The 25,730-nt window shown below is 29.0% G+C and overlaps 1 protein-coding gene across 1 annotated transcript; it reads left to right on the forward strand.

The window, feature by feature from the left end:
* Positions 1-730: 730 nt before the first annotated feature.
* Positions 731-19,205, forward strand: LOC129914789 (Kazal peptide Pr13a). The gene is made up of 3 exons (XM_055994184.1): positions 731-1,442; positions 18,413-18,583; positions 18,657-19,205. The coding sequence occupies exons 1-3, from the start codon at positions 1,415-1,417 to the stop codon at positions 18,689-18,691; spliced, it is 234 nt and encodes a 77-aa protein (XP_055850159.1). The 5' UTR covers positions 731-1,414; the 3' UTR covers positions 18,692-19,205.
* Positions 19,206-25,730: the final 6,525 nt, after the last annotated feature.

The following is a 25,730-nucleotide window of genomic DNA, read 5'->3' on the forward strand; positions in this document are numbered from 1 at the left end:
CATCGATGGGGATACTTTAGACACCTAGTTTTTTTGAAGCCACGAGAAACTCGCAACACGCACGGTGCGGTGAACAAATGGCAAACAAAAAACTTTTCATTCGAAGAATTGTTATTTATAGAACTGTTTTCTAAGAATTGTTTTTTTTATGAATAGGCTAATTAGAAGATTTTCATTCATTGATTTTCCAGATTATTGAAGTAACTATTTTTTATTAACTACAAAATTTAATTAATTTTATGATTTCGAATATTAACTCATTCATATGACACAGAGTGTATGTATGTACAGTGTCCAAAGTATCTATAAGATATGTACATAATGTACGATCGGCCGTTGTACATCGATCGTGCTGGTGCTCGCGTTCGTTGTGACTCCTACTTTTATATTTTATTTTTGTTTTTTTTTTGTTTTATTTCTGTCTCAAATTCAAATTCAATACAACACTCATCTATCTCTCCATGTAGATACAGTCCTCTTATCTGGATGTGTAAAAACGTCAAATTACTAGTGGTCGCCGAGCATGAGACAAAAAATATCTATATAAAATTAGGTACCTATCGCTTATTGACGCTGAGATATTTTTGAGTCCAAACTAAAAGGCAGCCACCGCAGCATCTATACGGTTCACCCATCCATATCTTCTTCGCTTCTGGCCATTTATTTTCGCATACAATATTTTTTTTATTATTTTTATTTTTTTTTATAAAAGAGGACACTAAAATCAAATTTTGCGCTGAGCAAACTAAAAATCGAAGAACAAAGTAAAAAAAAAAAACTAAAAACAAAAAAAAAAATATTAAAACGATCGCGAATTTTTAGAGTCTTTTGCGGCGAAACTATCTTTTCTGTCCAGTTGAATTGAGTGAGTGCATGTTTGAGGCTTAAATATTTTTTGGACGCCGCGCCACTTTTGCCAAAAGATAATGTTGTTCTTGTGAAAACTGTTTTGGATGAGATCGGTTCGTTGGCGGTATAACACATCTCAAAGCAGGATACCTACATCATCTTCTTCTCTTTTTTTTTTTTTTTTGCATAAAATCGTTTGGATATCGGGATTCTATCGATCCGTGAGATAACTTAGTGTTTGGCAAATTTTGAAAATAAATTGATTCGTTATTCGGCGTTTAGCGAAAGTGGTTGTGGTCAGAACGATTTGCCTTATCCAAAAAAAAAAAAGAAAGAAAAAAACGTCGGAATTTTTAAGTGAAGAGTATTGTTCTATCCACGTGATCTTTGTTGGCGTATTTCCTCTAATTAAAGTGAAAATAAATAAAATTCAATTGATTGGAAAATTATAATTAATTTTTCCTGTTTTATTTGAAACACACAATTGTTGTTGACTTTTGTAGTTCATTTTCATTTTTTTTTTTTTTTTTTAATTGTTTGCTGATTTTCACGGGATTAAACCAAAATGAAGTTGATCGGCGTTTTATTTGCACGTAAGTATTAACAGATTAATATTTTTTGTATGGGTTTTGGTTTTGGCGCCATATTGCAAGCAAAAAGATATTTTTGCCATCTTTCGTTTACGATATTTCTCTTGCATTCTCAATTTTAAATTAAAAAAATATTTCAAATAAAACGCTTTGTCGATAGTAAAGGGAATGGAAATTTCTATCGGTTAATTTACATTAACTTTTATAAACTTTTTTGTATGTCTCTATTATCTGTTGAAAATTTTCGATAGCTTCTATTGCTTTGAAAATTGGATTTTATGGATAAGTTTTTGGGAAATATTTTTACAAGCCTCAATGACTATAAGCTTTCCATATCGTCCATTGTCTTTTTAGATGGTTCTGAACGCAAAAAGTAGTGAAATTTAAAAAAAAAAAACCTTAATTTTCAAAATCAGCAATTAAATTCGTTGTTAGATTAAAGTTTAACACAAAAAACACTGATTCCCAACCAAGTTCTAAGATTTCTTCTTAAAGATACTTTTTTAATTTATTCGAAACTTTCCAAATTAACAAATTAAAATTAAAAACCAAATCCTAGAACATGGTTCCCTTTAAGAAATAAGTAAGGCCTTTTGTGCCAAACTTAATTTGGCAAATCATAAAAACTTTTATAAAAGTGAGAGTTTCAAGTTCCTAAGATTGCTTTGCCACATTTTTTTTCTATTGAAATGAACTGGTAGGTACTGAGTGACGAAATTTTCTCTTGCTCATCTTTGATTCAAAATGGAGCATCAAGATCTCCCGAATTGTCGAAAAATTTCAGTCTCGACAAAATTTATTAGGACCACAAACTCCAATTATTTTAAATTTCTTATAGGTACATATGTACCACAACTTTTTGGTATTGTTTTGATGAATATACGTTCCAGTGTGCCGAACAGCAAAAAAACTTTTTTTTTTTTAAGTCACACATTTAAATGAAAAATTGTTAATAAATGAGCGTGCATCTGTTCGCTTGTGCTCCATCTGTACATTGAACTACGACCTAAACGGCTTATAGAATTGACATTAAATTTGGTGTACCTACCTTATTTTTAAGCATTTTCCGATTACAAATATATACCGGAAATATTATTTTCTCGAAAACGGTTTTATGTTTCCGAATTTTTGAAGAAAAAACAACTGTTATAAATGTCGGTTCTTTCTGTAAAGGATTTTGGATCATTTGAATTTCCAAGCTTGTATGGGAAAAATAAAATTTTCAAATAAACGTTGGGCCACCCCCTAGTTTGGTTCCACATTCTATTGGTATCATACTGTTGAATTTTCAGCCTCCTATCTTATATAGAAGGGGTGCTGATCGCTATTGAAAAATTGTATTTTTATGAAAAAAAAAGTAAAAAAAAAATATTTTTTTTTAAATTTTAAGTTAAAAATTGCTTGAAAGTTGTGGTTGTTATACTTATTCTGAAAAAAATATCGAAATAATAATTTTTGGAACCACACTTCCAAGTAAATTTCGTCAACAGGTGGTACACAGACATTTTATTTGCATTTATTAATTATTTCTCACTTTTTTCGAAACCAAATTTTATTTGTTTCATTAAAACAAGTGAAAAAAAAATGAAGATTATTTACAAAACCTAAAAATTGAACTGTTACTAGCACCCTCTTGCGGTTAAGATAGTTAATTGAAATTTCACAACGTTAATGTTGTAGATAAGTGGAACAAACTTAGGGGGTGACCCGACCAAAAATCGAAAAAAAAATATTTCTTGGGCCACACTAGCTGTACGGTGTACCTATTTTATTCATTTGAATGTGTGATTTATACAAACGACTGGAAACCATCCAGGAACACGTCATACAAAAATTGGTTCATTGGAATCTAACTCCATGAAACAATTTCATAATTTATCTAAATGTTATATTTTAGGATATTTTATCTAAAATGATGATAAACACCAAATAATAAGTCAAATAAGACTTGATTTCATTGTTCCATACTCAGAGCAAAAAATTGTTAATATCGGGATAACTATTTGATATATGTAGTTTATTTGTGACTATTTTAATAGTCGATTGAAGTATTCTCCAAAATTACTATTAAATAGTCAATTTTAACAAAATAACTGTTTTAGCCTTGATTTTTCATTAAATGTCAATATATTGAAAAATTGGCTCTTAATAGCACTGGTCTGCAAGGAAATCCTCCTTTAAATAAAACTATACTTTTGTAAAGGATTTTAATATGCTGATTCCGAATCCGAAGTCAGAATTGATCTAGCACGTCACGTTTTCCCGTTAGAAAATCTCAAAAACCCATTTTTTTTTTTGCTGTTTTCGAAGAAATATTTTGGCATAATGTAATATTTTCAACTAAAATTGTTACGGTTTATAAAAGAACTTATTTTTTTCTTTCAAATTCAGTTTCAATCTTCTCAATATCTCATTTCTTCTCCGAGATATCTTAATTTAAGTAAGTTTAGTAGGTTTGGCATATCTTATCATAAAAAAAACTGATCTCTAAAAATTAATATATCTTTCTAACTAGAACAAAAATATACTTTTCTAATGGACTTTAGTGTGCTGATTTTGAATCCGAACTCCGAACGAAATGTCGGTCAGCTCTGGTTTGTGAGATATAGTAGTTTTTATTTAGATTTTCTATAAGAAAAAACTTGATTTTGTGATACTTTAATGAGAATATCTTAAAATTCTCACGTGATAGAATTTTTTTGACTTCGGATTCTAACTCAGCACATCAAAAACTATAAGAAAAGTATACTTTTGTTTCTAGGAGAAACAAATCTGAAGCTTTACAAGGCAGTCTATCGAATGGTTTATTACAAATAAGATATTTCTAAATACATAGATAAACAGTATATAAAATTACAAAACACGTAAAAATTTTGTTTAATGTATTTTATTATGGTTTTCTTTACATATTTGACTTTTTAAATATAATGGGCGTTGATATTTTACATTTTCTATAATAAAGGTGTTTTTGTTCATGTTGGATTTACTAAAAAGTAAAGGATTTCAATATTTCAGCTTTTTTTATAAATCAGTATTTTAAAATATGAGTAAATATTAATGTAAAAGGACATATTTGGTGTCAATCGATAGGCCATATTACGAGGAATAAGTCCTCCAAATTTGAGCTCAATGCTACAAATAGTTTTAATTTTGCACGAGTTCAAATAAATCTAAAAGGTTTATTTTTTAGAAACTACCCACATTTTTAAAAAATCATTTTTACAAAAATGGTACCTGATAGAATTTTTCAGAAACCAGATTTAGATTCAGGAAAGTCTAATCTTTCATAATATCAAAAAATTATTTGAAGGAGAAAAAAGAAGTTAAATTTTGCAGACCAGTGTAGTTAAAATTGACTATCTAATAGTTTATTCAGAGAATACTTCGATTGACTTTTAAAATAGTCACAAACAACCATTTTTAACTACACGGTGTAACACTCAAAATATACGCGGGCGGAGACCTATCAGGTTTTGTAGAGCTAGTCGCACTGAATGCGAAACGGTATTTGAAAATCCCCTAACACCCCCAAAATCTGGAGTTACGGGCAAAAAACGGTTTTTTGGACCTTCACCCATTGAAAAAATTCTAGCTTCGACAATTTTTTACCCATTTTCGATTTTACAGTTTCTGATAGAAGATAAATATACCTTTTTAACAATGTATAAAACATGTAACTCGGTTAAACCACTTAGAATTTATAAGATGTCAAAGTTCAAAAATTCAATTTTTTTTGTCATTTGCCCAACTTCGGCATCAATTTAAAGTATATGTTTTCAAAACAACATGCTATTTAAAAAATATATTCTAAAACTATATCTATTTCCCAATTAATCGAGGTATTTTTTATGAAAATCACTTCAAAATTGGCTTAGAAAAAAAATTTTTCGATTTCAACCCAGATACAGAAATTCGAACTTTTAGGTATAGAACAAAAATGTTGTTTCTTCACGTAGTAGGATAAGTTGGGCGCCAAGTTTTGACGAAGGGTTTTTGTAGAGGAGCTCAATACAAACATTTTTTTCTTTGGGAGGGGGGTCTATCTCTCCCCATTTAGGTGGGAGGGGCATTTTTCTAAAAAAAAATTATCAAAATAAAAAAAAATTATTAAAAAACAACGGCAACACTTACAGTAATAAATGATACCATTTCCAAAGGGCAAAATTGTGCATTTGATTCTAATTTTTAAATCAATATAATATAACCAATAGTTTTTGAAATAATCGATTTCAAAGTTAAAAATAGGTGAAAAAAAATTTTTAAAACTCATTTTATACTATTTTTGTCCAGACTGTGAATTTTAGTAAAAAAAATTTCTCACACAGAAAACTGCCTCAATTGATTCCTTATCGAACCGTGAAAACTATATGTTTCTATGTCTTCTAGTTTTCGGGAAAATTGAAAAATTATTTTATCAGATTTTTCTTTTTTCAAAATATTTTTTGTTTTTATTTGTTTTTATTTTTCAATTTTCTCAAAAACTAGAAGACATAGAAACATATAGTTTTCACTGTTCGGTAAGGAATTAATTGAGGCAGTTTTCTGTCTAAGTAATATATTTACTAAAATTCACAGTCTGGACAAAAATAGTATAAAATGAGTTTAAAAAAAATTTTTTTCCCCTATTTTTAACTTTGAAATCGATTATTTCAAAAACTATTGGTAATATTATATTGATTTAAAAATTAGAATTAAATGCACAATTTTGCCCTTTGGAAATGGTATCGTTTATTACTGTAAGTGTTGCCGTTGTTTTTTAATAATTTTTTTTTATTTTGATAATTTTTTTTTAGAAAAATGCCCCTCCCACCTAAATGGGGGGAGATAGACCCCCCTTTCAAAGAAAAAAATGTTTGTATTGACCTCCTTTACAAAAACCTTTCATCAAAACTAGGCGCCCAACTTATCCTACTACGTGCCGAAACAACATTTTTGTTCTATTCCTAAAAGTTCGAATTTCTGTATCTGGGTTGAAATCGAAAATTTTTTTTTTCTAAGCCAATTTTGAAGTGATTTTCATAAAAAATACCTCGAATAATTGGGAAATAGATATAGTTTTAGAATATATTTTTTAAATAGCATGTTGTTTTGAAAACATATACTTTAAATTGATGCCGAAGTTGGGCAAATGACAAAAAAAATTGAATTTTTGAACTTTGACATCTTATAAATTCTAAGTGGTTTAACCGAGTTACATGTTTTATACATTGTTAAAAAGGTATATTTATCTTCTATCAGAAACTGTAAAAAAATCGAAAATGGGTAAAAAATTGTCGAAGCTAGAATTTTTTCAATGGGTGAAGGTTCAAAAAACCGTTTTTTGCCCGTAACTCCAGATTTTGGGGGTGTTAGGGGATTTTCAAATACCGTTTCGTATTCAGTGCGACTAGCTCTACAAAACCTGATAGGTCTCCGCCCGCGTATATTTTAAAACCTCATTTTTGTAACACCGTGCTATTTAAAATAGATATCCCGATTTTAACTATTTTTTCTCAGAGGTACATAGGTAGGACCAATTTCGTTAAGAAAAAATCATTTTTTGTTTACATGACAGAAACTCTAGGACATGAGTAATTTTTTTCATACAAATTCTTTGATTTTGAAAAAGCGTCATGAATCATGATATACCTATTTATTGTAATACATAAAATATTCGGACACTTTGATATAAAAATAATACTGCAAAAATCTATAATCAAAATTTATCGAAATTCGCACTCGTGTCGTGCGTGAGCAAAGCGTGATGCCAATTCAGTGCGACATGATGCGGCAAAAGATAAATCACACACGATTCATTCAATTTGTCTGTATCATAAACAAAAATATGCGACGATAAAAACATAATTCTCTCAGAGAATCCTTGTATCTGTTCATTAACATTTCTATACATCTTATACTGATCAAAAGATACATGTGTATCTATTTATTTATGTGGCCGTCTAAAAATCGCAAAAGATAAATCAATATGACATGACCAGACCATTATAACTTTTTGATGTTTCATCTTCATCGTTGTCTGTCATAGCTCATAGGACATGTCACTTTATTGAACATATCCGATAGCGATTGGCTGTCGTCCAAAACGTACACGAATTTTAGTAATTTGACGTCTGGGGCTTTTTTTTTCTTTCTTTGATTTGGGTGACGGACGGTTCAACAGCCAGTCGCTGACAGAATTATGTGATTCAATTTCGCACATTTCCAAATCATGTTAGTAAATGCGAAATTGTGAACTCTCATCCTCGTACACAATTTTGTGCTATTTTAGGCCAAATTTTCGCCAAGGAATACATAGAACTTTACGTATGGATGTTGGAATAATTTATGTGATATATTTTAGGAAACCTTTAAAAAAAGAATTAAAAATAAGGAGGATAATCGAAAAACATTTTATTCGAAAATAAAGAAATAATAATTTGTTTAGTAGAATCCAAGGATCTAATAAGTTTGAGGTTAAAAACTCAAACAAACAAAACAAAAACGAATAGTGGTTCACAGGTAGTTAAGCAATGGACACCGTTACCGTTATTCACGTTGTTTATTGATACATTTTATTTGAATGAAATCATCATTGTTTTTATAAAACCAATCAAACATGCACACAAACACGTACAATTTCTTCAAATAACAAAATCTTTGTTATCAATATTTATAGTGACGGTTTGTCTAGAGTGCTTATCAATGAAATGTGGGAATTACGTCGATCCATGAATTTTTCAACAAATGTGTGATCTCCCTTTTACACAAAATAGACAAAAAAAAAAAAAAGTCTGATAATGAATAAGTAATTATAGAAATGATGTATTGCATTAATGAGACCAAGCGTTTAATAAGATTTTCCACACTTAAGTTGTATGTCATTCACAAAGCATATTAATCGAAAATAATAACTCATCATGTAGTATCTGAGGGGGGGTAATGAAATCAACTTTGTTATCAGTTATCACTTTGTTTATTAAAACGCAACATGAATTTGCGTCCAATAGAATTATTGTTATGAGAAAAATACACATTACTCGTGCGTAATGCAAAGATTGAGAGCACGTTCACGTGTGAAATTACTTGACCTACAGCCACAAGTCAAATAGACGGTGATCCTTGAAAATTTTCCATTCATTTTTATTATTTAAGGCACAAATTGTTAACTAATAGTATTTAATACTTTTTTTAATCATTCATTGTTTATTTTTTTTTTTTTTATTTTTAAAGCATATGCTTACTACGCATTTTGTAGCTTACATACGATAGAAGTTACTCCTTTGAATAATTACATAAAGAAGTGTTACTTTATAGTTTAAATTAAATTTTCGGCAATCAGGAATATGTATCATGGCCAGATTGCATGAACAAAAATTTTCTAGCTTGACCAACCGTCTTCTTCTTCCTTACTCTTGCATATATACTGTTTAAGAAAAAGGCAATCAAAAATAGAGCACGTATACGCCACAGTCCACGTTGGAATAATGTGAATTACAATTTTGTCCTTGATAATTAGAATTCAATGAAATAAAAACGTGACTTATAAGCCAGCTTATCTTATAAATAATATGTAGTTAGAAATGTACTAGAGTTGAATTACATTAATGAGGTATATTTTTGTATTTTAGCACATATTCTATGAAAAACAAACGGAATTAGCTGATTTTTTTTTCTCAAATATAAGTATGCCGGCGAAATTTAAAAAAAAAAAAAAAAACAGAATTTTGAAAAACCAGAATTTTTAATTCAGAAATTTGACCCACTCCTTCTTGTCATCAGTGTTGAAATGAACAGAAAAACAAAATTAATTACAAAAAAAATCAAAGCTTAAAAGCCTAGTAAATTCGGCTTATTTTCAAAATATTACAAATACAAAAAATAAATCAATACAAATGCAACACTAAACAATACAAATAAACAACATCGGCGAATTTTAAAATCTTCAAAATCGGAGCTGTTCGTTCCGGTTCCCTAATAACACGGTGTAACACTCAAAATATACGCGGGCGGAGACCTATCACGTTTTGTAGAGCTAGTCGCACTGATTACGAAACGGTATTTAAAAAGTCCCTAACACCCCCAAAATCTGGAGTTAGGGGCAAAAAACGGTTTTTTTTACCTTCACCCATTGAAAAAAATCCAGCTTCATCAAATTTTTACCCATTTTCGATTTTTTTACAGTTTCTTCTAGTTTTTGAGAAAATTGAAAAATTATTTTATCAGATTTTTCTTTTTTCAAAATATTTTTTGTTTTAATTTTTCAATTTTCTCAAAAACTAGAAGGCATAGAAACATAAATAGTTTTCACTGTTCGATAAGGAATCAATTAAGGCAGTTTTCTGTGTGAGTAATTTTTTTTATTAAAATTCACAGTCTGGACAAAAATAGTATAAAATGAGTTTTTAAAAATTTAGTTTCGCCTATTTTTAACTTTGAAATCGATTTTTTCAAAAACTATTGGTTATAATATATTGATTTAAAAATTAAAATTAAATGTACAATTTTGCCTTTCGGAAATGGTATCATTTATTACTGTAAGTGTTGCCGTTGTTTTTTAATAATTTTTTTTTATTTTGATAATTTTTTTTTAGAAAACTGCCCTCCCAAAGAAAAAAATAATTGTATTGAACTCCTCTACAAAATCCTGTTATCAAATCTTGGCTACGTGCCAAAACAACATTTTTGTTCTAGGGGCAATTTCTGTATCTGGGTTGAAATCGTAAAATTTTTTTTTCTAAGATAATTTTAAACTGATTTTCATAAAAAATACCTCGTTTGATTTGGAAATAAATATTATTTTAGAATATTATTTTTCAAACAGCATGTTGTTGTGAAAATATATATGTACTTTAATTTGATGTCGAAGTTGGAAAAATGACGAAAAAAAATGGAATTTTTGAACTTTGACAGCTTATAAATTCTAGGTGGTTTAACCGAGTTACATGTTTTATACATTGTTGAAAAGGTATATTTATCTCCTATTAGAAACTGTAAATGGGTAAAAATTTGACGAAGCTAGATGTTTTTCAATGGGTGAAGGTCAAAAAAACCGTTTTTTGCCCCTAACTCCGTGTTAGGGACTTTTTAAATACCGTTTCGTTGATTTAAGATTTATTTTGTTGAAAAATATCTATATATAATATTTGGTAAGTAAAAGTTTCCTACGTATAATAACCAAGTTCTGGAGCTAGTCAAAAACCATGAAAAATCAGCAAAATTACCAGTTTTTCAAAAATTGTTTTTAATTCAGGGATAATTAATACGTAATTTTTTAATATTTATTCAAAAATTACTATTCTTAAGCTTTGAAATTCCGTTTCAAACAGAAAGATATCTGTTTGAAGGAGGAAAACAAATTTTTTTTTTGTGAATCCGGTTGGTACAAGGGTGGGTCAAAAAGTTCGCGGAATAGCAGGGAAAAGGGATGAAATTCAACACATTTTTATTATTTCCTCACAATATATTCTCTCTTAAGTCAGATGTATTCTTAGCATTGGTAGAAAAGCTAATAAATACGGTGCAAAGATTTTTTTGTGTCAAGCTCTTTTAAAAAAGTTAGAAATTCCCGACTTCAGCGGTAAGTTTTATTCTTCGGAGTTCTTTTCTCAATTTTGGGGATAAAATACAATCTGAGTTTTGAGTTGGGTAATTCAATACCGAGCCCACATGTCTGTAAGACAGCCGTCACAAAAAATGTAAAACCTTTTCTCGCAAAACCAGACACCCTTTTATCCACTTTTCTCTTCTTTTTACTTGCTCTATAGGGCAAGTATTGGTTTCGTGTCGAAAAAAAAAATTGAGGTTTTAATCAAAACCAACATTACGATGATGGAGAATTCCGAAAAAGTGGGTCTCGCAATTCCGTCCGTGCGTCTGTGCGTCTGTGCGGTTGTGCGGTTGTGCGTCCATCTGTACACATTTCCACAGCCTAAACGGGTGGACGGATTTTCTTCAAATTTGGTACAGATGATTTTTATGGAATTCTGAAAGTTGGTTTTTTTTTGTTTTTTTTCTATCTCGTATAGAACGTATACCTCCCATACAAAAAAATACGATATTGCAAATTTCTCGAAAACGGCTTTAACGATTTTGATTAAACTTTGTATACGTAATATTTAAAGCAGTGGCAATAAAACTGCATTTTTATTTTTTCTCAAAAAAGTCAAATAACAAAAAAAAATTTTTTCATTTTACAAAATTTTGCCCTAAATGTCGGCTCTTCCCCAATATCTTTTTTTTTTTTAATTTAGAGGCAGCTTTTAAAATCTACAAGTAGACTAACATAAAAGTGCTTTGAACTGCAAGAGCAAGTACGTGCGACCCCAGTCGTGCATTTTATTTTCTTTGATGGCTTCTTTTCTACTTATGCAGAAATGGTTTTGTAGTAATTACATTTACATCACTGTTTTTCCAAGGGAAGGGTCCCTTTACCTAAGCAATTTACATCCCTTCAAAATAATTGTATCCATTCACTATTTTGTCTTTTCTATTCACTTGCTAATAACGCATTTTATCAAATTTGGTATAATTTCTCAAATGAATGCCCAAACAATGTTAAATAAAAAAACTTAATGACTTCTCTAACTCCTTCATTTCGCGAAATTTTTGGAAAGTTGCTCTTTAAGGAAAGTTGACTTTTTTCTTTGTCTTTTCTCCAAATTTCAAAAACGGTAGCGTTTATTATGTAAAAAACGAACATCAACGTATGTAGATCATTATGCCTCACTAGGCCGTGAGTGAACTGGGTTAAAAATATTTAGCCGAGAATACATTTGTGACACTATTGACATTGAGGTGTAAAGATAAATTTTCAGCTGTCAAAAATTTAGCCTGCTCTATGTGAATTGGGATACATTTTTGATGTATAGCTTAATAATTTGCTGGGCTGCAAAACCAAAGTATTAATGATGTTAAAAATTTTTATAAATCTTTAAAATATACAAACTTCCATGATGCGTTGTCCTGTGAATTTTATTTTTGTGTTACCATTCACTAACAATTTTTTCATCATCAATAAAGTGAAATATATAAAAAAAAAATATTAATTTAATTTTCCCTAAAACATACTTATACATACAGGGTGTCCGGTAGAAAATGGATAAGCCTAAAATGGCTGATAGGTGCACTTTTGACTGTTCTGAAACCGAATAGAAAAAGTTTCTATCGCAACCAGTTTAGAAAATATTAGCTTTTTTTCGTTCAGTGTACTTTAAATTTCATCATCTTACGTTTTCTTTAACCACAACCACGAATGAATGAATTTTATAAATTTCTTATTTTTATAATTTTCTACAATAAACTGGCTCACTACATAAGAAGTTAAAAGTTTTTACAACTGTTGCATCTTTTCTTTAAAAAAAATTGAAATTAGTTTTTCGATGCTAAATGTAAAAAAAAATATTTTATGAAAATTTTCAAACACCTGTGGTATAAAAAAGATCCATAGGAACGTAGGTGGCCAACTTTTTTAAAAATATGCGCGTCCAAAGGGGATTGCAGAATGGGAAAAGTTTTTATCAAATCTAGAGTTACTAGCAAGTTATTGGTACCAAAGTGCAAAAAAAGCCTATTAATTTAATAAATTATTTCAACTGTAAAATCTTAAGTTTTTCACATTGCTGCCACAAATGCATGGATTCCATCAGTTTTTTTAATCAGTCATATTTGACAATAATTCTTCTTACACATAACTACTAAAAAAAGTGTTATAACCGTTGAACAATGGCTATAAAAAAATAATTTAACTTTTTTTTTAATGCAAAGTAGAACAAAAATATTTGTTTGCTAATTCGCTAATAACCAGTTTAAAAGATAAAATAAGAAGTGGCTCACAATATTAACTGTAAATTAAATTGCATCTAACAAATATTGGATGTTTTTCGTAGCCCAATAACATTGGGAATTGAAAAAAAATTCGAAAACATTGCAACATTTTCGATGAGTTTCGATGCATTGGGCCAACTGGACCAAAGATCTCAATTTTTCTTTAAAACGAGATCATTAAGAAGTCAAAACTCAAAACAAGCTGTCCCGATGCACAATTGTATGCCCATTAGGGTGGGTCAAAAAAATCGAAATTCTTTTTTTTGAATTGGTACTCCGAAAAATCGATTGCTAGACCCCTCTAGAATATACACACCAAATATGAGCTCTTTATATTAATGGGAAGGTCCTCCGCTTTGCAATTTTCCATTTTTACATCAAGCTTCTACTAAAAAAAAATAATTTTTTTATTAATTGACTTTTTAGCAAATTTCTTTTCATATTCTTGTAGGAAATTGAACGCTCTACAAAAAAGGCCTTATACACTTTTTTCGTTTATCTAACCGTTGAATAGATATTTGAGGTCCAAAAATCGAGAAAATCTTTAAAAATTCGTTTTTTGTTCTTAATTTTGTAACAAATTGAAAAATTATAATGATCAAACGCGCAAGACATATTCTTGTTGAAAATTGATTGCTCCACAAAAAAGGTCTTATTAACTTTTTTCATTAATCTAACCATTCTAAAGATATTCGAGGTCAAAGTTTAAAAAAAATATAAAAATATTTTATATTTTTAAAAAATTTCTAATTCACTGAAACCTCATTATTTTCAAATTAGCAAGATATATTCTTGAAGGGGCTTAAACGTTCTACAAAAAATTCCTTGGAATGAAATTGATTGCTTTAACCGTTTAGAAGATATTCGTATCCAAACCAATGCTCACTGATTTCAATAGTTTTCTTATGACCCGTATGCATTGCGATTTGGATACGAATATCTTCTAAACGGTTAAAGCAATCAATTTCATTCCAAGGAATTTTTTGTAGAACGTTTAAGCCCCTTCAAGAATATATCTTGCTAATTTGAAAATAATGAGGTTTCAGTGAATTAGAAATTTTTTAAAAATATAAAATATTTTTATATTTTTTTTAAACTTTGACCTCGAATATCTTTAGAATGGTTAGATTAATGAAAAAAGTTAATAAGACCTTTTTTGTGGAGCAATCAATTTTCAACAAGAATATGTCTTGCGCGTTTGATCATTATAATTTTTCAATTTGTTACAAAATTAAGAACAAAAAACGAATTTTTAAAGATTTTCTCGATTTTTGGACCTCAAATATCTATTCAACGGTTAGATAAACGAAAAAAGTGTATAAAGCCTTTTTTGTAGAGCGTTCAATTTCCTACAAGAATATGAAAAGAAATTTGCTAAAAAGTCAATTAATAAAAAAATTATTTTTTTTTATTAGAAGCTTGATGTAAAAATGGAAAATTGCAAAGCGGAGGACCTTCCCATTAATATAAAGAGCTCATATTTGGTGTGTATATTCTAGAGGGGTCTAGCAATCGATTTTTCGGAGTACCAAATCAAAAAAAAAAATTTCGATTTTTTTGACCCACCCTAATGCCCATGCTTAAACTGAGCAAACAAATACTTTTTTTTCTACTTTGCATTAAAAAAAAGTTAAATTATTTTTTTTATAGCCATTGTTTAACGGTTATAACGCTTTTTTTAGTAGTTATGTGTAAGAAAAATTATTGTAAAATTTGACTGATTACAAAAACTGATGGAATCCATGCATTTGTGGCAGCAATGTGAAAAACTTAAGATTTTACAGTTGAAATAATTTATTAAATTAATAGGCTTTTTTTGCACTTTGGTACCAATAACTTGCCAATAACTCTAGATTTGATAAAAACTTTTACCATTTTGCAATCCCCTTTGGACGCGCATATTTTTAAAAAAGTTGGCCACCTACGTTCCTATGGATCTTTTTTATACCACAGGTGTTTGAAAATTTTCATAAAATATTTTTTTTTACATTTTGCATCGAAAAACTAATTTCAATTTTTTTTAAAAGAAAAGATGCAACAGTTTTAAAAACTTTTAACTTCTTATGTAGTGATCCAATTATTGTAGAAAATTATAAAAATAAGAAATTTATAAAATTCATTCATTCGTGGTTGTGGTTAAAGAAAACGTAAGATGATGAAATTTAAAGTACACTGAACGAAAAAAAGCTAATATTTTCTAAACTGGTTGCGATAGAAACTTTTTCTATTCGGTTTCAGAACAGTCAAAAGTGCACCTATCAGCCATTTTAGGCTTATCCATTTTCTACCGGACACCCTGTATACTCTTTCAATTTTCATTCATTGTTTTCAGTTCTTGATTACTTATTTTAAAAAATGCACAAAACCTTCTGTCAAAAATTTATCCAGAACGAATTTTAAAATAATTTGATCTTCTTCGTCGTCGGCTATAGGTCTGATTTGAATATATAGTTAACCTATTTCTCTGTCGACGGACGTTCGATTGCGGTTACAATCTTCTTCAGGACTCAATACTTCTATTACACGGTGTAACACTCAAAATATACGCGGGCGGAGACCTATCAGGTTTTGTAGAGCTAGTCGCACTGAATACGAAACGGTATTTGAAAATCCCCTAACACCCCCAAAATCTGAAGTTACGGGCAAAAAACGGTTTTTTGGACCTTCACCCATTGAAAAAATTCTAGCTTCGACAATTTTTTACCCATTTTCGATTTTTTTTACAGTTTCTGATAGAAGATAAATATACCTTTTCAACAATGTATAAAACATGTAACTCGGTTAAACCACTTAGAATTTATAAGCTGTCGAAGTTCAAAAATTCCATTTTTTTCTTCATTTGCCCAACTTCGGCATCAATTTAAAGTATATGTTTTCAAAACAACATGCTATTTAAAAAATATATTCATAAACAATATCTATTTCCCAATCAATCGAGGTATTTTTTATGAAAATCACTCCAAAATTGGATGAGAAAAAAATTTTTTTCGATTTCAACCCAGATACAGAAATTCGAACTTTTAGGTATAGAACAAAAATGTTGTTTCGGCACGTAGTAGGATAACCTGGGCGCCAGGATTTGATAACGGGTTTTTGTAGAGGAGCTCAATACAAACATTTTTCTTTGAAAGGGGGGTCTATCTCCCCCCGTTTAGGTGGGAGGGGCAGTTTTCTAAAAAAAAATTACAAAAATAAAAAAAAAATTATTAAAAAACAACGGCATCGCTTACAGTAATAAATGATACCATTTCCAAAAGGCAAAATTGTACATTTAATTTTAATTTTTAAATCAATATATTATAATCAATAGTTTTTGAAATAATCGATTTCAAAGTTAAAAATAGGCGAAAAAAAATTTTTAAAAACTCATTTAATACTATTTTTGTCCAGACCGTGAATTTTAATAAAAAAAATTTTAACACACAAAACTGCCTCAATTGATTCCTTATCGAACAGTGAAAACTATATGTTTCTATGTCTTCTAGTTTTCGAGAAAATTGAAAAATAAAAACAAATAAAAACAAAAAATATTTTGAAAAGAGAAAAATCTGATAAAATACTTTTTCAATTTTCTCAAAAACTAGAAGACATAGAAACATATAGTTTTCACTGTTCGATAAGGAATCAATTGAGGCAGTTTTCTGTGTAAGTAATTTGTTTACTAAAATTCACAGTCTGGACAAAAATAGTATTAAATGAGTTTTAAAAAAAATTTTTTCGCCTATTTTTAACTTTGAAATCGATTATTTCAAAAACTATTGGTTATATTATATTGATTTAAAAATAAGAATCAAATGTACAATTTTTCCTTTCGGAAATGGTATCATTTATCACTGTAAGTGTTGCCGTTGTTTTTTAATAATTTTTTTTTATTTTGATAATTTTTTTTTAGAAAACTGCCCCTCCCACCTAAACGGGGGGAGATAGACCCCCCTTCCAAAGAAAAAAAATGTTTGTATTGAGCTCCTCTACAAAAATCCGTTATCAAATCTTGGCGCCCAGGTTATCCTACTACGTGCCGAAACAACATTTTTGTTCTATACCTAAAAGAAAATGGGTAAAAAATTGTCGAAGCTAGAATTTTTTCAATGGGTGAAGGTCCAAAAAACCGTTTTTTGCCCGTAACTTCCAGATTTTGGGTTTGTTAGGGGATTTTCAAATACCGTTTCGTAATCAGTGCAACTAGCTCTACAAAACCTGATAGGTCTCCGCATGCGTATATTTTGAAACCTCATTTTTGTAACACCGTGTTATATATAAAATTTATACTTATCTTAAGATTTGTATGCTAATGGTTTTCTTTCAACTCTTGTGTGATTTTGAGCAAACAGAAAACCAATACAAAGAAATCAAACAAGAGTTAAAAGAAAACCATTAGAATAAAAACCTTAAGATAGTATAAATTTTTAATTTAATAGCAATTTTTAGAAATATTTTTCTTAGAGTCCTGAAATAGATTGTAATCACAATCGAAACGTCGACAGAGAACTACAAAGATGAACTATATATTCAAATCAGACCTATAGCCGACAAAGTAGATCAAATTAATTTAATAAAGAAAGGTCACGAAATAAGGAAGAATTTGAACGAATTTTATCATTTCTTTTTCTATACATTACCTAAATCTGTTTTATTTGAAATCCATGGAAGGAACCGATTCTGACAAGGGCCTAGACTTGTATTCAGCCGTCGTACAATGAAAATTGAAAGCGTATGCTACGGCCAAAAAACTGATAATGCCCATTCGAAACATTGAGACAGCACAATGAAAATGTTCAAAAAAAAAACTTAGTTTTTTTTTTTATTTTTTTTTCGGTTCTAAATTATGTGTTTAAGATCATCCATATATTATAAGATTGATAGAGGAAGAAAAAGTCAAAACTATTCTTGCAAAGAAATGCAAACTACGAGTCTCTACGACTATGTGCTTTAACAGTCCGATTCCGCCCCATAGTCACAACTTGTCACAAAAAGAATAAATCCTTTTTTTAGATTGTAGTGAGTTTTGACCTGCTCTATAGGAGATCACAATTTTGAGAATTTTTGTGACTCTCACAAGTTGTGACTGTGGCGGAAAATCGGGCTTTAAATCTATTCATATCTGTTTTCTATTTTGTATATCTGAAAGATAAAATGCCCATTATTTTAATAAATTTTTGTTCTACTTTCAGTGTCGCTGCTTTCCTTAACGATGTCACATTCCCTGTCCACTGAGGAAAAATGTGTCCTGAATTGTGACATCAAATCCTATTTGCCAGTATGCGGCACGGACGATGAGGGTGAAACAAGGACCTTCAATAACCTATGTATTTTGAAAACGGAAAATTGCTTACGTAATTTAAGTAAGGGCACTTATTTACGATATTTTTTGTCAAACTGTATACTAATTTTCATCATTTAAATTACTTTTTTTAGGTTTCCAAAAAACCGCTGATGGTCCGTGCCCCTAGAATGAGGCAGAATGATTGGAATTTAAATTATAATTAATATGTATTTATATTTTGACCTAAAGATTTAATTTTAAATCTAAGCGTAGTCATGACCTAGGGCAATGTATACAACGCGTTTCATCATCATCATCACCATCATCATTCTCTTCGATTAACAGCGGTTCCAGGAGCAGACAACAAAAACTAATATAAAAATTATATATCTCAATAGTGATGCCATATATTGTTCGATTGGCAGCAATTTAAATTCAAACAAAACAACAACAAAAAATCCTTACTTGATTCGTCATCTATCTATAGTTATAGCAATGTATACAGAGCCAATTTACGTGGTATTTGTGTGATATTCTTAAGTTTGATCAATCATGAATGTAGATTTGCATAATATACGTTTTATTTTTGTATATTTAATGAATACTTATTAGAAAATATAAAGAGACAACGAAAAGAATAAAAAACAAAATAACAAATAACAAAAGAAATCAAAAATACAACAACTTGGTAAACAATTAAATTGATTTTTGTTTACTATATTATTGAGATGGTGTCAAAGGAAAATTACTTAGACATCAGATGGGTTTAATGGACTGAAGGTCAAAAGGTAAGGTCTTATGCAAGAATTTTTGTTACGTTTTTTAGAACAGAGAAAGCTGGAATAAAAATGTTGGTTGGAGATATTTTATTGGAAACATAGGAATGTGAAAAAATGAAGTCATTAGAGGGAAAGACACTTCGCCTACGGAAACAAAATTGTTTTAACGGGTAAACACGAATGTTTTTTTCGATTAAAAAAAAAAATGAATTTTCTAAGTGTTTTTTTTTTTTTAACTTCAAAGTGATTTTGGTGAAAAATTTTGATATGGACATCGATAATCAAGGTATGAATGGTATTCTTAAAAAAAAAATTAATTATATATGCAACTCTATTTTTTCATACGGAGGGATTGAAGTTCACACTAAAAAAAATTTGCACTTTTTTCGTTGTTTTTTTTTAACATTAGTGTTTTTAAAATAGCGCAACACTCCACAACATTGCCTATATATTATTGAACTGCTGGATATGTAGAACAAACTTGCATTTCAGAATTGCGGAAAATTGCACCCCGAAAATAAAGACCCCTTGAAAAAAAACTCCTCAAAAGCGACCCTTACTTATAGATTTTTATAAACATTATTAGAAAATTTCTCCAGGGATACCTTTAAAAATATGTAAAAAAAAAAATAGTGTTTCAAAAGAATCGGTGCATTAGTTTTGAAGTTATGAGGGGCACCGGCTTTGAAAACATTAGTTGTGGGGAGAGCGATTTAAAGTTAAGAACTCTGTACTAAAACTTTCGTAAGCGAAGTATTAAAATACACATAATTTGGCTCCAATAGACCTACAATTTAAACACAATATTCTTGAGATATAAAAAAAATTTAATGCAAATAAAAAAAAATGGGTTTCCCGGGGAAAAAGTATGTTTCAGTTTTTTTTTGTTATTCTTTTAGAACTTTAATATTTATTAGAATGAAGATTTAAGTATTTAACTAAAAACTACTAGGTCATTAAATAATGGTATAAATATGTCCATGATATTGCAAAATTGTATACAAAATCAATTAAAAAACGTAAACATTTTTTTTTCTAAATTTTCAGCCCTATTTATAAACTCGTCATAGAGAGTGCATAGCATTATGTACTCTTTATAATGTCTTTAAACAAAAAATTGTGATTTATAATATTTATGCAACGTTTAATAGAGGTTGTATAAGCTAAACGCGTTTTCAGGTTGTTTAGAGCCTGAATAAGAATATATTTTGCTCAAATGTCAGTTGAACATCACATCATTGTCACAAAAAAAAAACACAACAATGATTTGTATAATTTTTATTGACGAATTTAGTTTTCCTCTTTCTTTCTTTATTTCATAATCGAAGTGAACAATTTGTAATGAACTAAAATAATAAATAATAAATTGTGTTTTTTAGAGATTTTTTCCTGATATGAATTCTTTACGAGAACTTTTGCCCGCAGTAGCCAAATGTGTGTTTTCATTTTTCATCTTTCTCTTTTTAAGACTTCTGTTTTTTTTTACACAGAAATGATTAATGTATAATATTTTTTAATTGTCAACAAAAAACAAATGAGAAATCGTATTTTCATTTAGAATTTTTCTTCCTTCAATATGACGAGAACTTTTGCTCACGTTTTTGTTTTTGTTTATTTTCGAATCAGATGTAGTTATTTTATCGACAGATGGAGTTGTTTGTCGTTATAAAAAGTACTTATTTTGCTTTTTTAGTACTTATTTGGACACAAACCTAGCATAATTATAATGGCTAAGAAAATGTTTTAATAAATAGAAATATATGTAACGTCGCATAGAGGCTACGTAAAACTTTATGCATTGTATAACTATGCAGCCCTTTAGAGCTGTTTAGCGAAATCTAATAAATAAGGCTGTTTATCTTTAAAACTCAATTTCTCAAAAACTATTTAATGAAACAACTTAAGTCAAAAAATAAAATAAGGAATAGATTAGGTACCTACTAACTTCAATAAAGCACAGGATTGTACATGCATTTTATTATTTTTTATATTTTTTTTTCTCCCGGCTAATCAGGAGGTAAGTAGGTAAGCACTTAAGTGGCTTTTACTGTAACAAGAAAATGAAAATTTTTCCTTCCGAATAACTTTTTTGTCATTTGGTACCTATTTGATGTGGAAAATGTGCCAAAATATTTTTGGCCAGGTATCGCACTGTGCGTCGTTAAAATTCGCTGCTTGTCAGTCAGTCGTCATTTTATTTCTAACTGTTATTGCTGATTTTTTTTGCCAATCCGTCCCTTGTGCCCCACCCCTGATTACACAGGCTCACAAAAAGTGTTCTATAGTTTTGACCATTTTTTTGTGGGAGGGTGTTATGATTATTAGACCAGTGCCGAAGCCTTCAAAAACATTAAAAAGTAAGAAAAAAAAAAAACCATGTGTGCAATTCACACGTGGTAGAAGTGAAACCTTAAAAATTATTTTTCTTGCATAAAATAAAAATCGAAAAAAATTTACCTTTTTTTATTCTACACCTTTTAATCCATATCTTTTATATGACAACCTTATAAATTAAAAAATAATAAATTTTAAATCATCTGAAAGCTTATTATTTCACCTTTTATTTGACTTTTCAATCATGTTTCTACCATACCTACAAAAAAGTAAGAATTTTTTAAAGTCAACCATCTCGAAATTTAAAACTGAGATTACTTTACTTCCTACACTGGTGGCTGGTCATCGGCAACAGATCTCCACAGGTGTTTTGAGGTATTTTTCAATTTTTTCAATTTAAGATTGTGTAACTTGTAGAGCACGTACCGTTATGTGTGATATATGAAATAAAAGATTATTTTATCAGCATGCGCATTAAAGTTAAATCAAATTTGTATGTGCACTAGATCAAAAGATATAACGTGGGTAGGAAAAGAACATTTTTTTACCGTTATCTCAGAATTTTGAATATGAAATTAAATGAAATTTTGTACAATTATAATTTATTTAATTACCTATCTACAGTACAAATTTTATTTATCTATCTATTTAAACAAAAAAGTCATAACAAGTTGAAGTCGTGTCGCGTTTTCGTTTCATCTTGTTTCAAATCACTACGATACTAAAGAAGTTTTCACTTCAAAAATCATAGTAGGATGAAACCTATTGGAAAAGGAGGTGAATATGAAAAAAATTAAAGGAAAAATAAATTACGGGCGAGCCGAGTTCGGGAATTGGGTGGGTTGAGTTTTTAATGGTAAAAAATGGTATATCTCGATTTCCGGCAAAACTACAAGTTCTATGGAAAAAAGTTGTATGGCAAAGTTGTAGGTAATAAAAAGATCTACAACTTATGCATTAACAATTTTTTCACATAACCTCAAAATTTATATGAAAAATTCAAAAAAAAACCGAGTTTTTATTTTTATCTTTTTCAAAATGATGTTTTTTTTATTATTACAGCCCTATTCTGCTATCCATCGGGGGGAAAAATCGCTAAATATTCACCAATTACCATTCTGCTATTCATCGGGGGGAATCCAAACTCACGTCGGTAATATCGGTAATGTTGTTCAGTATTCCACTAATCACGTGAATGAACTTGCTCCATACATTTGCAATCCGCATAAAAAATGTTGCGGATCTGTCACTTTTGTTTGTAAAAATAAATTCACCATCGTTGAAATTAAGCAAAATGCCACTTTTCATAAATTTTTAATTATTTCTTAACATTTAATCGGCTGCTTTTATTTTTTCTATGCAAATAAACACAAACAAAAAAATTTTTTTTCCTTTCAATTTACTTCGTCGCCATTTTTTTTTTAATTTGACGTTCACCTGGACGTCAAATTGAGGGATGATAATGCAGTTTACCCGATGGATAGCAGGATGGCAAGGTAGAGTTAAAGTGAACCGAATGTGTGAATCGGATCTGAGATTCACGGGAACAGCAGAATAGGGCTGTTAGGCTCATAAACAATCAGATAAAAACATTGAATTTTTCAATCAAGAATAATTTATTCTACAGAATAACAAAAAAAAATTGTCAAATTCAAAAATATTTAAAATTAAACGTCATTTTTATTCATGATTGTTTTTTTTTTTTTCTTGTATTCCACTGTATTTTTTTTTTTTTTTTTTCAAAATTCTTTCAAAACAGCTTTGACAACAACTGACACAATATTTTTGTTGAGATTATTCTTTAGAATAATTTTTATTCGTCTCTGAAAGAAGCAGATAGTTTTATTCTAAGGAATAAGCTATATCTGCTTGTTGAAAAATTGATTTTTTCTCTATCCTTAGGAATAAGTACTAAATGACTATTTAACTGACTATTGAAAAATTGGCCCTTAAAATATTAATTTTTAAACCTTATTTTGACTTAGGGCCAATTTTTCAATAGTCAGTTAAAGATAGAGAAAAAATCAATTTTTCAACAGGCAGATATAGCTTATTCCTAAGAATAAATATATCTGCTTCTTTCAGAGACGAATAAAATTATTCTAAGGAATAATCTCAATAAAAATATTGTGTCAGTTGTCAAAGCTGTTTTTAAAGAATTTTGAAAAAAATACAGTGGAAAAGAAGAAAACAAAAACAATCATGAATAAAAATGACGTTTAATTTTAAATATTTTTGAATTTGACAATTTTTTTTTGTTATTCTGTAGAATAAATTATTCTTGATTGAAAAATTCAATGTTTTTATCTGATTGTTTATGAGCCTAATAACTTTATTCGTCGAACAGTTAACTGACTGTTTATTAGAAGATTGAAAAATTGGCTCTTAATATCAAAAAAAACACCCTACTTTTCAATAGAAAATGTACGTGTCAAAATATCATTTTTTTTTCAAAAAAATCGGTCTGTAATTTGTTCGTTAAAATCTCTTCTTTCTGATGGTGTAAACATAAATTTACATTAGTACATATTCCATAGTACCATAGTACATATTCTCGGAAAATGCAAACAATAAAAAAAGCTTAAGTTCGAAAAAAAAATTTTATGATTTATTAACAATTTTGGCCTATTTATTAAAATTAACAATTTAATTACTCAAAAACCATTGATAAATCTATTTCGAATTTAAGCTTTTTTCATTTTTTGCATTTTCCGAGAATATGTACTATGGTATACTAATGTAAATTTATGTTTACACCATCAGAAAGAAGAGATTTTAACGAACAAATTACCCACCGATTTTTGTAAAAAAAAAACTGATATTTTGACACGTGAATTTTCGATTGAAAATTAGGGTGTTTTTTTTTCATATTAAGTCAAAATAAGGTTAAAAAATTAATATTTTATAAATTACTGTGTATTTGAGACAAGGTAGGTTTTCATCAAATTTCGTAGAAAAAAACATCTTTTTTAAAAAGATAAAAATAAAAAAACCAAAAATAATAATAATAATTTTTATCATATTCACCTCCTTTTCCAATGGGTTTCATCCTACTATGATTTTTTTTGGTTTCAAAAATTATCGACCCTGGTCTATATGGACTAAGTCACTACTAAAAAAATAAATTGATATAGTTTTTTTCGTGAAATAATGCAAAAAGTTACCACTTTCAATATTAAGGGCACATTTAAAGGTGTGGTAAACATTTCTGGTTTTTTAGACTGAATAATTTTATATTTTTTTATTTATTTATTTATTTAATCAAGCTAGAATTCACTTTTTTATTTTCAAGAATTATATAAAAGAACTTTAGTGAATGCAAAAAATGCCCGGGAATTATGCATAACACCCAATTAATCACTTTTCCACAGCATATATAAAACGAGGAGATCAATTTTTTGTGTATACGGAGATAATTTCTAAATTCAACTTTGTTAATCCTTTCAAGAACTAAAATTCTTAAGTGAAGCTCCTTTGAATTATGAGCCCAATAACAATTTAGGTAAAGGATTTTGGTATGATATAAAATATAAACACAAAATAAAAATACATTTACATTTATGTATTATTTGTTCACAGAAATTAGTTTTGCGTTAAATACACTGTGGCGTATACGTAACATAAAAAAAGTATTTTAAATTTCTTGAAAAAATACTTATGTAAGTACTTGATTTTTAGAAAGTATTATAAAACGAAATTTTTCAATATGTTTAACGGAATATGATCTTAATCCATTTTTCTATACCTAGAAAGGTAAAAAAAAACATCTTTTTAATATCAATTTTAAATGAAAAGTACATTTCGTCGGATGAATGCAGGCAAGCCTAAGTTGCAATTTCAAAATTATTCAGGAGATCAATTCAAACTGTGTGTGCTCAACTGCACGTAGAAACACAGTCATCACACATAGGCGCAGAACGCAATTGGATTTCTTCTCTTAGAGTTAAAGTTGCTTTAATTTTTAAGAAATTTAATTTTTATAGAAATTTGGAAAAAAAAAATTCGTTTTTTTTTTTAATAAAATAAAATCTGAAATCAAATTGCCCTCCAAAACAAGTATGCAGTTTGGATTGATATGTTAAGATGCATTTTTAGAAAAAAAAATTTCAAAAT

The sequence above is a fragment of the Episyrphus balteatus genome, chromosome 3 (genome assembly GCF_945859705.1).
Source record: "Episyrphus balteatus chromosome 3, idEpiBalt1.1, whole genome shotgun sequence".
Classification (NCBI taxonomy): domain Eukaryota; kingdom Metazoa; phylum Arthropoda; class Insecta; order Diptera; family Syrphidae; genus Episyrphus; species Episyrphus balteatus.